The sequence below is a fragment of the Nuphar pumila genome, chromosome 2 (genome assembly GCF_984573655.1).
Source record: "Nuphar pumila chromosome 2, dmNupPumi1.hap1.1, whole genome shotgun sequence".
NCBI lineage: Eukaryota > Viridiplantae > Streptophyta > Magnoliopsida > Nymphaeales > Nymphaeaceae > Nuphar > Nuphar pumila.
In genome coordinates this window covers 106711462-106724717 of record NC_143250.1, presented here as the reverse complement: position 1 = coordinate 106724717, position 13256 = coordinate 106711462, and the positions used below count along the sequence as shown (strand labels likewise).

At 36.2% G+C, this 13256-nt stretch overlaps 1 protein-coding gene across 3 annotated transcripts; it reads right to left on the bottom strand.

Annotated features, from left to right (window-relative positions):
* Positions 1-681: 681 nt before the first annotated feature.
* On the bottom strand, positions 682-11845 carry LOC149846592 (transmembrane 9 superfamily member 3-like). Of its 3 annotated transcripts, none has more exons than XM_089996437.1 (7): positions 11615-11845; positions 11178-11218; positions 10488-11073; positions 10254-10391; positions 10008-10164; positions 9438-9922; positions 682-1304 (listed from the first exon to the last, which is right to left on the bottom strand). In XM_089996437.1, the coding sequence occupies exons 1-7, from the start codon at positions 11776-11778 to the stop codon at positions 1085-1087; spliced, it is 1791 nt and encodes a 596-aa protein (XP_089852563.1). In that variant the 5' UTR covers positions 11779-11845; the 3' UTR covers positions 682-1084. The 3 variants fall into 3 exon arrangements, with proteins under 3 accessions (XP_089852563.1, XP_089852564.1, XP_089852565.1); XM_089996438.1 differs by having other exon boundaries at positions 1194-1278; XM_089996439.1 differs by lacking the exon at positions 682-1304 and adding an exon at positions 2576-2694.
* Positions 11846-13256: the final 1411 nt, after the last annotated feature.

Genomic DNA, 13256 nt, shown 5'->3' with positions numbered 1-13256 from the left:
GTCAAAGACGAACACAACCTCTCTCTCTCTCTCTCTCTCTCTCTCTCTCTCTCTCTCTCTCTCTCATTTCAATCTTTCGGATCACCGTGCATGTACAACGAACGAGCACTTCAGATACATTTCGTGGGACGAGCGCAAGAAAATAAATTCCTAGTTCTGCGATTTTCTCAGGGAGATCAAATTACAGGCCAGTCCCAACCGTTGGAATCACAAGAGGATGCAAAGACAAGACTTGGCTCATTGTTAACAAAGGGCCGCAACGGCCACATTCGTTTAGAAAAATCAGCGACTTGACATCATCGACAACTTAAAAAGGTATTGAATCATTCCACGAGGCGATTGGCCAAAAAAAAAAAGCTGAAAGAGTTTATCAGTTTTACCCGTTCAACCGAATTGAAAAACATGCCCAATCGTGGGTTTCTTTGGTGGTAAAAATTGGCTTTTCTGATCATATGATGATCCTAGTTAGCTTGACGATAAAGAATGGCTTTTCTGATCATATGATGATCCTAGTTCGGCTTGACGATAAAGAATGGCTTTTCTCACCTCATAGTCATGGTCATTCACCGCAACTTATACGGTCATTATTCTGAAGGACTTCCAGGAAAAAATAGCCCATTATCATACATTAAGTTACATTTGGATCACACTACGCCATCCTCAATCATGTTAGCATAGATCTTTTTGAGGGCCATATGGCAAGCCATCTTGGTTTCAATTCTTGAGAAATGTAGTCCAGAAAAGGCAACAATGAGAATGAAAGTTGGTTTCCAGAAAATACAGGTACATGTAATGGTACAATCTACTCCTATACCTTTGATGTTCTCTCAAACACCGACTTGGGGATAATAAAAGATACCCAACCATCCCCAGAAAAACAACGATTGGTATGAGCCCAAAGTAAATTTCAAAGTAACCTTCTCTTTTCTGGAAAACATGTCTTCAACTTAGACCTTGTTTTTTTGAGTTAAAAGTTATTCCCGCCTATTACCTAATTTAACAAAACATATTGACACTATTTCTCTACATCGAAGCTTGAAAGAAGGGGAAGCAAAGTATCTGACTTAGCTTTGAAGCACCTTCATTACTCACACTTAATTGACCGGTATATGTGGCGAACAAAGAGTAACGATGCACGGAAGCCAACAGTTCCCAGCATGAGGAAGAATCCATAGCAGATGCAAGCCATATAACCGAAGAAGAAGGATGTTTGCATGAAACCAGACATGTCAGACCGTGCATAATAGTAATACAAGCAGTATCCATAGACAAATATTCCTGTAGATCCTCCACAGAGAACAGACCTACATCAAGCCCAGCAGAAATATCACCTAACACCAATAGTTGTTGCACCAACACACAAGTATATTCTTTCAAAACCCAAATCATCAGTTAAACTAACAAGCAAAAAAATACTTCTAACACTGCAGGCTTCTAGACTCACAAGTATACCCTCACTAGCCACAGATATGAACTGGAGAACCATGGTTCTATGGTAAACTTTTATTGCAATTCAATTCACCCATAAGTTTGGCAGAAAGTAAAATTACCAACAGAATTAGTAATGCTTATGAAAATGCAGTGCCAATTTAAATACAAAATTACCACAGATTTGCAAGAACATCCATGTATCAATACACACAAGTGACTTGTAACATAAAAAAGCAAATGGAACATAAGACACCCATCTACTGGGACAAGGCAAAACGTATCTACAATATCCACTAAATTCACAATTGATGAGAAAAACCGAAGATTATTGCAGCAAAGGAACAAAAGCCATAAGATAAGTGTTAATTGATTTTATTCAATTATATGATTTCCAAAATAAAAAACATAATCACAGAAGACATTGCTTTTATTTATGAATTGCACCACTTTGTGTTATCTCAACCAAAGGAAAAAGAGGAATGAAAAAATAACCGTTAGATCTCATCCAACAAGGATGGAATTTGGTAGCTAATTTTAATTTTTCAGAAAGTAATTGCTACCAAAGGTATTTGATACAAAAAAAATCTAACAGTTCAGCCTATAGGAGTGATGAATGAGATCTATGATACCTGGACACTCCATTTTGCCCTCCGTACACGTGTGTCCCATGTCAACAAGAGTCTACACCTGGACACGCCATTTTACCCTCCATACATAAAAGTTTGTATTCAATTTATAATTTATAATTATATTTTCAGTTTATAACTTTATATTTTCAGTATATAATATATACTTTAGATATAGCATATATATTTAGATTATATTAAGTTTATTTTGAATTTATGTGATACTGTGTCCCCGTACCCACATTTTTGGAATTGTCGTGTCGTACCCTGTGACCCAGCTGCGAGATAGATTAGCCACATTAAAATTTTGATGAAGTCATCAACTTGAGAAGATAATTAAAAAATACCATCACATCTTCAAGGATATTGTCTTGGCATGTACACCAAAAAAAGACAACAATTAATCCACCAGCCAGACCAGATTACAATAAAATGGGCATTTGAAAATTTTCCTTTCTATATTTGAATAACCAGTACTAGACATCTACATAAGAGCTAATAAACATTAATTTACAATTTCAGTGCTTGTTAGATTTCAGAAATATTTTTATAAAAGGATATTGAATTCTTGATTGGATAGAGTTAAAAATATCAAAAAAACACAAAATTTCCTCCGAGAGCAAATGCCAATATGCACCTACATGTTAAGCAGACACATTTCTCCAAGAATATTTAGAATCAACATTGTAAGATTTGAATCAGATCAGAAATCGGATAAGATCTTATTCTTATCACACACACTCGCAAAGTGCAGAGGAATAAATATAATGAAAAACATGTAAACAATATACAAAACGCATTTCTTATGACTTTTAAAGCAAAATTTAAATGAAAATATTACAAAGGTTTAGCTCCCCTAATGAAGAGGTCAATGTGGGGGAGTGAGACCCAACAACAAGTAGCAGTCTGTTCATGATTGATCTCATGGGAGAGTGTTTCAACTCAAGTAAACATGATAAATGGTATGGCATTGGCCAGCAGTTGTTATCTATGCAAGACTGCTCATGTGTCCGCTTTCCACTTGTTTTGGAAGGTCCCATTTCCAGAAACTTAGTAGAGTTGGCTCTTGGGGCGGCGGAGTCGAAACGTGATAAATTATCATAGCACCATGTGTAAGGGGCAAAGGAAAAAAAATGTTATATATTTGGAAGTGGTAGCAAACTTTAGCATGGCGGTATACTTGGTTAGAAAGAAGAAGAAAAGGAAAGTTTGGTATTTCACTCAGGAATACAATTTGCCATTTGGACCTGTGCACAAGAAACATGGAAGGGACATAATTTGGATTTGATCGGTCACAGCTGTATGGGCCAGCTGGGCTCATAATTTTGTTTTACCATCTTTTTTTAAGGGAATAACTTCTTACTTGAAATCGTTTTGGCTGTGTTTTTGTTGCTTTACAAAATTTTTCTTTCTTCTCATTAAAAAAACGGCTTATAATAATAACTAGTCCAAAGATAATTTACTTCAATGCCAAAAAGTATTATGAAGTTCAGAGAATAAAAATTAAAGCCAAATGATGTTGTTACATGAATATATCTTCTAATTTGTTCACAAGTTTTGTCCACCATTACCTGAAATACCTTGGTTCGGCCCTTATGTGTAGCCTATGCATTTGATCCCATAATGCGTCTGTAAACACCCCAAATTTTCCACTTTTGCTCACAATCCCCTTCTTTTACCACTGGGACCCACTCTCTGAAGTCTTTAGAAGACTGGTTGTCAGCTGAACCAGGGCTATTCGGAGCCCAAATTTAGCACCAAATTTCAATATTTCATCTTGCAATCAAGATTCAATCTCTATTTTGGCTCATATTCAATCATCAATTTTTACCTTCGGACAGAAATGTTTAAATCTTTATCTATGCCAGGGGTCCGGGACTTCAAATCCCTTATCCAGGGTTTGCCTTTTGCAATCATTTCATAACATTCCATATCATTTTATGTCATTTCATGGCATTGCATGGCATTTTCGAGATCCAGCACTCTAGTTTTTTCAAAATCTTTCAATCCAGATTCGAGTTTAAAAACCCTATTTTGAAATTAATTTCAAAAACCTGGGTTTTCAGATCAATATTTGCCTTTTGTCAACCCACAGGATCTTATATTTCACAATATTTTCCTTAGAAAGCGATATAGATTCGTTTTAAATTCAATTTTTAATTGATCTCAATTCTCAGATGAAACTCATTTAGGTGGTGTTGCTTCTGGATTCCTTCATTTCTCAAATTTCAGAGTTCTAGTCAGATTAAGACTGTCTTTTCACCTTTTTAAGCCTTTTTCAAAATCCATTTTTTTTAACTAAAAGTAGTCTTACCCCTAGTCCTTTCAAAATCTTTCATTTTAGCCAAAATTTTAGAGTTTTAGTTGAACTAAGACTCTGTCCCAGAGTTTTAGTCGGATTAGGACTCAGTCTCAATTTCATCATTTATTCTTGTTTTTCACTTGTTTTCAAAAACCTTCTCATCTGACTTTGAAAAAGACAAAAATCTTAGAGTTTCAGTCAGACTAGGACTCTATCACACAACTTCAGTCGGACTAAGATTCTGTCTTTCATCTCTATTTTCACTTATTTTCAACAAAATCTGTCAAAATCTTTCATTTTGGTCAAAATTTTAGAGTTTCAGTCGAATCAAAGACTCTATCTTTCATTGTTATTTTCACCTGTTTTCGAGAAAATCCTTCAAAATCTTTCAAAAGAAGTCAAAATTTTAGAGTTTTAGTTGGATCAGGACTCTGTTCCAGAGTCCTAGTTGGATTAGGACTCTAACCCTGACTTCATTTTTTAGAGAATCTTTCAAAAACCTCTTCATTTATCTTTCAAAATGTCTAATTTCAAAATTTCAGGACTTCATTGGAAAGTTTCAAATTTTTAGGACTCTACCCCAGAGTTTCAATCGGTCCAGAACTCTAATCTGATTTTATCCTTACTTTTATCTCACTTGTTTTTCGAAAACAGATTTAGTTCTAAGAGTTTCAAAATTCTGGGACTCTATCCTAGAGTCCCAGTTGATTAGGACTCTGACCCTGGTCTCGTATTTTATTCATTTTCACTAATCTCTGAGAAGATCTTTCAAAATCTCTTTGTTTGTCTTTCAAAAACTCAAATTTAAGAGTTTCAAAATTTCAGTACTATGTTCCAGAGTTTCAGTTAGTTTAGGACTCTGTTTTTTTTTAACTTCTGATTCTCATCTGGTGCTTTCAACTCCGTCTCAAAACCCTTTTCAGTCTTTATTTTAACTTTTTCAAAACCCTTGTGTGGGGCCCACACAGTTGACGCCACATCTAGAAGAGTTTTAATTCATTTAGGACTCTAGTTGATTTAGAACTTCGATTTTATTTTCAAACTTTTTTTAAAAAACTTTTCTTCTTAAAACCCTTTATTTCAAAACTTGATTTTCAAACCAGTTTTCAACTTTCTCCAAGCAGAGCCTACCCTGCAGGGGTGCAAAACCCTAATTTTCAATTTCATTTCATTTTACATCTTTGATATTTCAAAAATACAAAAAAAAAATTATTAGTTAGGTGTCCTTTTGAAGTTTCTGAAAAAAATCATTTTTAACCCCTTTATTTTCAAAGTTTCAATATCATTTTCTGAAGAAAAAAAACAAGTGGGGCCCACATTAGGTGGCACCACATTCGAAAGTGTTTTGGTTAGTTTAGGATTAACTAGTGTCCTAATTAGGTTAGAATCAAAATCGATTTTAAAACCTCACTTTCATTTTAAATTTTGTTTTTATTTAAAGCTTTAAAAAACAAATGTGGGCCCACAATAGATGGCGCCACATTTGGATTTGTTTTAATTCAATTAGGCTAATTAGAGTCTAATTAGAAAGGTTGAAAAGTCAAAACTCAACTGAAAAACCATCCCCCTTAATTAACTCAATTAAGAAAGTTTTAAACTAATTGAAACTCCTCCTTAATTAATGTTTTGAAAACTATAAATAGGGGACTCTAGGGGAGTCAACCTATGCTTTTTATCTCTTCTCTCTCCCAAATTCGTGGCTCTCTCCTCCAAGCTCCAGCCTTCTCCGTTGAAGCTCCAAGGTAAGGTATTCTCCCCTTTTCTTAATTTTTGTTTATTTTTCATTAAAATCACCATTGTCGCCTCTTTTAGCATGCCTTTCTTTTTTTTATTTAAAAAAAAATCATGTGAAGACCTCAAGATGATGATAAGCTGATGTTTGATGGTCCCTTATACGTTTGTTATCCATTAATAATATTTATTTATTTTTATTATGTTAAACGCCCGAAAAAGATTGAGATTCGACCGTTCAATGGTTGAATCCATCTTTTAATAGCTACATTAAATCCCAACCGTGCTTTCCCTTATTTTTTTTTATTCATCATGTTCAAGCATCAAAAATTGATTTGTTGCATTATTTATATTTTCTTATGGTTTTTGCATGCTTAAATTAGGTTTATTCACGTGCTTTAATGATAATACGCATTTTTTATTCCGGGCACACGGGAACCATGTTATTTTATGTTTGATTTTCTGTCAAAAAAATACAATTTTTTTAGGGTAGAACCGTGCATGTGTCAGTGATTTCTTATAAAAATCGAATTATTTTGGTTTTTGTAACTCTGTCAAAAAATTTAGAAACCAAACCTTGTTTCTTAAACCGTAAAAACGCTACGTAGATTCGAAAATGACTTGCTGAGACGATATCTCTCTCGTCGGAGATCCGATCGACGATCCGTATGTTACAGTGTGTTCATTGTCCTGTCTAGTATTCTTTGTAAAAAATTTAGATTTGTATATATCTGTTTGTTATTTTTCCTCCGTTATAAATCAGAATCGGTTTTACAGAGCCCGTTATACATTATCTCAACCCTAAATTGACTTGTGTGGATCGTTCGATCGATGATCCGTAAAAAGGAGTATCTTCATTTGTGTGTTTGCTGTCATCTGCTAAAATTTTATAATTTTTTAACACAGTTTGATATATTTCCCTGTACCCGAAACCGGATGTGTTTATTTCAACTTGTTACATATAAGCCGTAATCAAACATATATTGTCGGAACGATATCTTCCTAACCGGAGATGATTTTTCTGATCTGTAAAAAGAGAAATTTTTGTTTATCTGTCTAGTATCTCTCTGTAATTTTTATAAATTTCTATGGTGGTTTGATACCCAATTCGGGTCTGACACTGTGACAAGTACGTGCCCGCGGGCAAAATTGCGTATTTTAGGGTTTTATTTATTTTTCATATCAAAATAATGTCAAAATTTCTATTTTTCAATCCTATTTTAATTTTAGGGTTATTAGAAGTGTCCATGTCGATTTTTGTTAATTTTTAAATTTATTTGATATATTATTTAGTTAAATCATGAAAACAGGATGCCCGTAGAGTCCTGATTCAACTGAAATACGGGCAAAATTTGATATTTTTGTGATATTTTGATTTTTTTTATAAAAAGTTTTATATTTTTAGGGTTTAATCATGTTTATAATCATGCTATGGTGCTTCATACCCGATTTGGTGTTGATTTGAATTTGTTTGATCCTTAAATCAAAAGTTTAAAAAAAAAAATCTGAATACCCTAATTTCAAGGCCATAGTCTTGTTTTTAAGGGCATTTTTGTCATTTTTCTCAAAAATTCGAATTTCAAAGTTGTTTATTTTTATTATTTATTGATATTTATATCATCTTTTATTATGTTTATCTCAGGGAAACATGGAAAAAGGCTTATATCCGAACAAATCTAGCAATTTTCATATATTACTGGATAAATCCCGAAAAATCGACATTTGTCCACTAATGAGTTTGTTAGTTTTGCAGGGACATTCAAGAGTGCATTTTGTTTTATTTATTTTTCTTTTTCTTTTTTTATATAAATTATAATTGTAAACAATTTAGAATAAGAATTTATTTTTCCTGCTTAGAAAATGACTCCATTGCATATAGTTTATTTTTTATATATAAATGTCAATGTGTGATGGATGGTGATTCATACATATTTCAAATCCACTATGGTCTACACGAATGGCACGTGCACTAGCTTCTAAGGATTTGATAAACTCGGTGGGTTTTGTATTTGTGGTCATAGTCAAAATACGAACAAAAATCTGATTTATCATCTTTTTCTAAGCCACAACAAGCATACACTCTTAGGTTGTCTCCAAAAATTATTGCATATTTCAAAGTTTTTTCAAATATTTTTCCCCTTTTTAGAATCAAATGAACTATATTTCATACGTATTCGGAGTCATAGTCAAGGATATGTAAAGAATTTATTTCATCTAAGTTCTATAAGGCACAAAAATTCTTTTATCAATGATTTTCCTCAAAAATTCTTCAGAAAATATTTTCTCAAATTGCATTAATGCATAATCTAGGTCAGATTGCATCATGAATAGTTTTTCACAGGGCCACACGCCCATCCTTTTGATCAATTTAAGAGTTTAAAACTCAGAAAAATCGATTTTCTCAAAAATCATTCAAGTTTTCTTCAGAAATCGATTTTTCTCAAAACATCATAATTTCTTCATAAATCGATTTTCCTTTTCTTCAGAAATGTTTTCCAATGTGATTCACGATTTTTAAAGTGTTCCCTTTTCTAAGAATTCGCAAACATTTAAAACATACATCATGTTTTCAATCTGTATTTTTTCAAAATTTCATAGCACATGCCTGATTCTTTATGCATTTAGGAATAGAATATCGATTTAGACAAAGTTGAGCAAAGCAAAGCACATGATTGATCCTTAGTTCGATTACTCCTGGTTACAGCGCTAAGAACGGTTGAACCTCGTACCGACAGGCAGAGTACTATTCCTCGAAATTTTCTCGCATTTTAAAATAGAGGCGAATTATCTTAAAAAACTTTTTCAAAGGTCAGTTTGACTTGTAAAAGTAAAATTTTGCAATGATAACAGCGTCACAATTGGACTCAGATAAACCAAATAACAGGTCTAAAGTGTACATTACTAATTCAAGCACAAACATTGACAGAACCGATCGTTAAAATAATTGACCATAGATTGCAGAGGAAAACTAAATTTTCACTGTATTCTCTATAGGTCTAAGACATTAGGAAAAACTAGATTAAAAGAAAATTAACAATATTTAAAGATAAAGAACCATTCTTAGTGCAGATAGAATGAACCTGAACATAAACTACATGAAGTTAGATTCTATGAAGGTCATATTCAAATACTATGTGATGTTGCAACAAGAAATTAATAACAGAAAAGGAAAACCACACCTCAAAAGAACACAAGGAAAAAAAAAAAGAAACGGAGATGCGTGAGTATACTAACAAAAAACTAGAATAGAAACATAAACAGAAGAAATAAGAAAAATCAACAAAGGTATGGATGTTAAATAGATCAGAAGTAAATGCACATGACAAAATCCAATTATGTTCACTCACCTCCACCACCATTCATGATCTTCAGCAGCAAGCTGAAAATATGTCAGTGCCACAGTAATGAATGCAGTGACAATGATGAGAATGATGAAGACAATGAATAGAATGCTATAGATTGTGTAGATTCTATGACCCCATACACTCGCAAAGATGTAGTAAAGTTCAATATAGATAGCACTGAAGGGCAAGAATCCAGCCATGGCCATCTGGGGAACAGTTCCTCTGTACCAAGGCAATGATGGAATTTCCCTGGGATACTTTGTGGTCCGAACTGGAGCTTGGAACTCGGCTTTACTGTTCTTACCAGCTATTCCACCCAAAACAAGCAAAGGCGATGTAACTAGCATCCATATGAGAAGAATAACCAGGATGGTGCCAAATGGCAATGCTGCAGTAGCGCTATACACTATAGCAACAGTGTTCAGGAAACAAAACGTAAGGAACAGAGGCCCACAGAAAAGCCATCCAGTCAACAACAAATTCCTCACCTGTAAAACCAGATTGTGTGTCAAACAGAGTGCTCTCAGTACAACATCTAGGAAAGCATGCTTCCTGGAGGACAAAAACACATACCCAGTTTGTTCCCTCAAGCTGACGATAGAAAGAAGTTGCAGTGTAACCAGCAATACCAGATGTAAACGCATATATAAGAACCAGTGCAGTGAATAGAGCTCCTCTGTTATATGGATAGAAGACCCCAACTAATGCAAGGATGAAAATGAAGATTGTTCTGGAATTGCATAGATGAGAATCAATTTTTCATACAATTGCAAAAAGATTCGTGAACGTTGCAAATCCGAGTGGAAATATGACACTTACAGAGTCAGCAGCTGTGCCCCGGACCCAAGAACAGCAGCAAATAAGGACTTGTATTTTGGGTACCTAAAAACATCACCATGAATATACTTCCATCCAGTCTCCTCTTGGTCCTCGGCCGACTCCTCATCATGAGAGTACCTAGATAAACCACGAGTAGAGCAATCATCAAACAAGAGTCCCAACAATTTGAGTAACAGGTGAGAAAACAAACAGTACAGCAAGAATCAAGTTTACTTGACAAAATCATTCTTTAGCACCCGCATCAGAATTGTAGCAAGAAATCCAGTGAGAAGAAGAACAGTAACACAGGAATTTATGATCGAGAACCAATGGATCTCCAAGTGATGAGGCAACGAGGAAGACTTCGAGTATCTCTCCATCCTCCTCTCAAAAGGCATCGTTGTCTCCGCCCACGTTGCTGAATATGTGAACTCCACCTCGACCTCCTTATCCTCGGTGATATCGACCGCGGTCTCTGGGGCAGCCTGGATGCTGATCTCAATGACCCGATCATTGTTGTACAATATCTGAAACCGGACTTCCTTGAAGAGCAAGTATTTGACCTGGCTAGGATCGTTCTTGCTGTCCTTCTCAACCTTCCCAATGAATCCCCAGACAGGCAGATCGTCATAGTACATCTGGAAATAGTAATCCGTGATAACAGCCTGCCTGAACGTCGCAACATCTTCCTTGGATAATTTTTTCTTGCACACAGGTTCCGACGCCTTATCGACCGCGAAATCGAGCCTGTATGGCGCAACCACCAAACGATCGCCATTCAAAACCTCCCCCAGAGCTTCCCTCTTCTCGGTCACGTGACCTACATTAGCGTCACCACGATAATTGAAACCAGGAACAAAAGAAACAAAGGGGAAACCCGAAACGGGAGAAACCCAGCGCCAGTACACAGAAGACACTACTAACCTGGCGAACAATACGGCAGATCGAAATACCGATACGTCTCGCTGCGATCAGAAACAAAACCACACAGCTTAGCACACAATCGACATAGACGACATCAGAAACAAAGACGCAACTTCAGAAGCGATCAAAGTTTCAGATCGATCCAAAACAAACCAATACAGCGCGAAAGCTTCACGCATTACTGATTTTTTACGTAAAATCCACAATCAATGCCCAATCTTCCCTAACCGTTTCCTCATAACACTGCATTCGCACAAGCATTGAAGAAGACGAGAAGGAGATCTGAAACGATAGAAACTGAACACGGTAGCGCCATTCCGACGCATCGACAAAACAGAAAAACCGCAGAAATCCTCAGATCTGGATCGATTTCGCAAGGGAAAGAAAGGAAACCACTCGAAAACCCTTGAAATCCACAAAATTTCAAGAAAACGCACCTAGGGTTGTGAAACGGGCCGACTTTGTTGGCGTAGAGAGGGACGGCGTCTCCGCGCTTGTATCTGTGATCCGACGCGTCCGATCGGACTCTCCAGCCGGAACTCAAGAGAAGAAGGCCGAGAAAGAGGGCGACGACCGGCAGATCCACCGTCCTCACCGCCATTTTCAGAGAGAGAGAGAGAAAGAGAACCTCGCTTAAAGAGGGTGAGTTGGAGTCAATGGGGAAGAGTGTGTTCTTGGTTTGTTGTTGTTTTTTAATTTAATGGAGCCTCCGCCCAACTCCTCTTGCGCCCACTTGCAGAACTTTGCCTACAGTTGACATTGGATCTTGACTCCCAGCCAAAATTCTGGTTTTGCTGATCATGAAAGGACGATTGACACGACTGCTCGTGAGTCATCGGTTCGGAATGAGAATCCAGGGGGGTCCAAAATGGATCGGATCTAGACTGGAACACGGTTAATCCATATCCAAATTGAAATATAGTTGACCGGGAGGGATCGGTATTCAACCTTTTGGAGATCCACCATAATCCGGTTCGGGTTTCTCCTAAAGAGAAGATGGGTCACAAACCTGACCTATATACAATTTAAAGAGGTTTAAACCATTGTTGCCTGTATCGGTATCGGCCCAGAATCGTTTGGGGCCAGTACCCGATTGTCAAGTGAATCGTTCTGAATCGTCTAACAAATAATAAAAAATATTTGTGTCAATCAGACCTTGACAAGTGTTAAAACCATTAAAATAATATAAAAATATCAATTTGAGCATTTATTTTAATTTATTAAAAATAGGCATCGTATCAATTTTCTGCCGAAACGTATAGGCTGATATGCACCGGATAACATTGGTTTAACTATGTACTTATAATTAAGAATATATATGAAATATTGGGTATGGTCGGGTCGGGTTGGATGTCTTACAAAATCGTAGCTCAAACACGACTTGAATATCTTTCGAGTTTTTGAGGTAGGGTCGACATGAATGATATTTGGTTTTGTACTGTCACAGGCTTAGAAGCGAAGGCCCCCGCAACGTAGCTTTGGGTAATCGCAAACATTGAAAACAGGCCTTTTAAGCGCACAATCAACTTATAACATGCACGCATGAGCGAAAGCAAGAGTACGGTCATACACAATCACAAAGAGAGCAAAGAGGCTAGAATACAAAAAGTTTTTTTATAAATACTTAAAGCAAAGTACATCAAGAGGAGGAGAGAGAGTCCAAATACATGGGGTTATTAAGTCGTAAGGCCTTTTAGGTCGCTCCCCCGCCTAAGTTGGCGTTGTCCTCAATGCCAATTGTTTATGATAGTTCTCTACAAGTTGTTGATGCTGAAACATGTTGGTGGCCTTCTCCCAGGTGGTTTCACATTCTGTCAATCTCTTCCACTGTACTAAGTACTTTTTGACTTCCCCAAGGTAGTTGTTGGAATGGTTGATGATGACTTCAGGTTCTTTTCTTAGGGTGCTGACCGTTAAGGGTGCACGTTTCAGAATAAAAACACGTTGAGGGTCTCCTTCATCTTCATGGAACGACTTCAAGTTGTATATGTAGAATATCGGATGTACTTTAAAGTTTGTTGGTAAGTCCAGTCGGTACGCCAAGTTTTTCACGCGCTTGATAATGGTGAAGGGGTTGCA

Coding starts and splice junctions, on each gene's coding strand:
- LOC149846592 (XM_089996437.1), bottom strand. CDS start 11,778: ATGGCGGTGAGGACGGTGGATCTGCCGGTCGTCGCCCTCTTTCTCGGC. Junction 11,074..11,177: donor TCTGCCGTATTGTTCGCCAG/GTTAGTAGTGTC, acceptor ACGCTAATGTAG/GTCACGTGACCGAGAAGAGG. Junction 1,305..9,437: donor GATCATGAATGGTGGTGGAG/GTGAGTGAACAT, acceptor GGCTTGATGTAG/GTCTGTTCTCTGTGGAGGAT.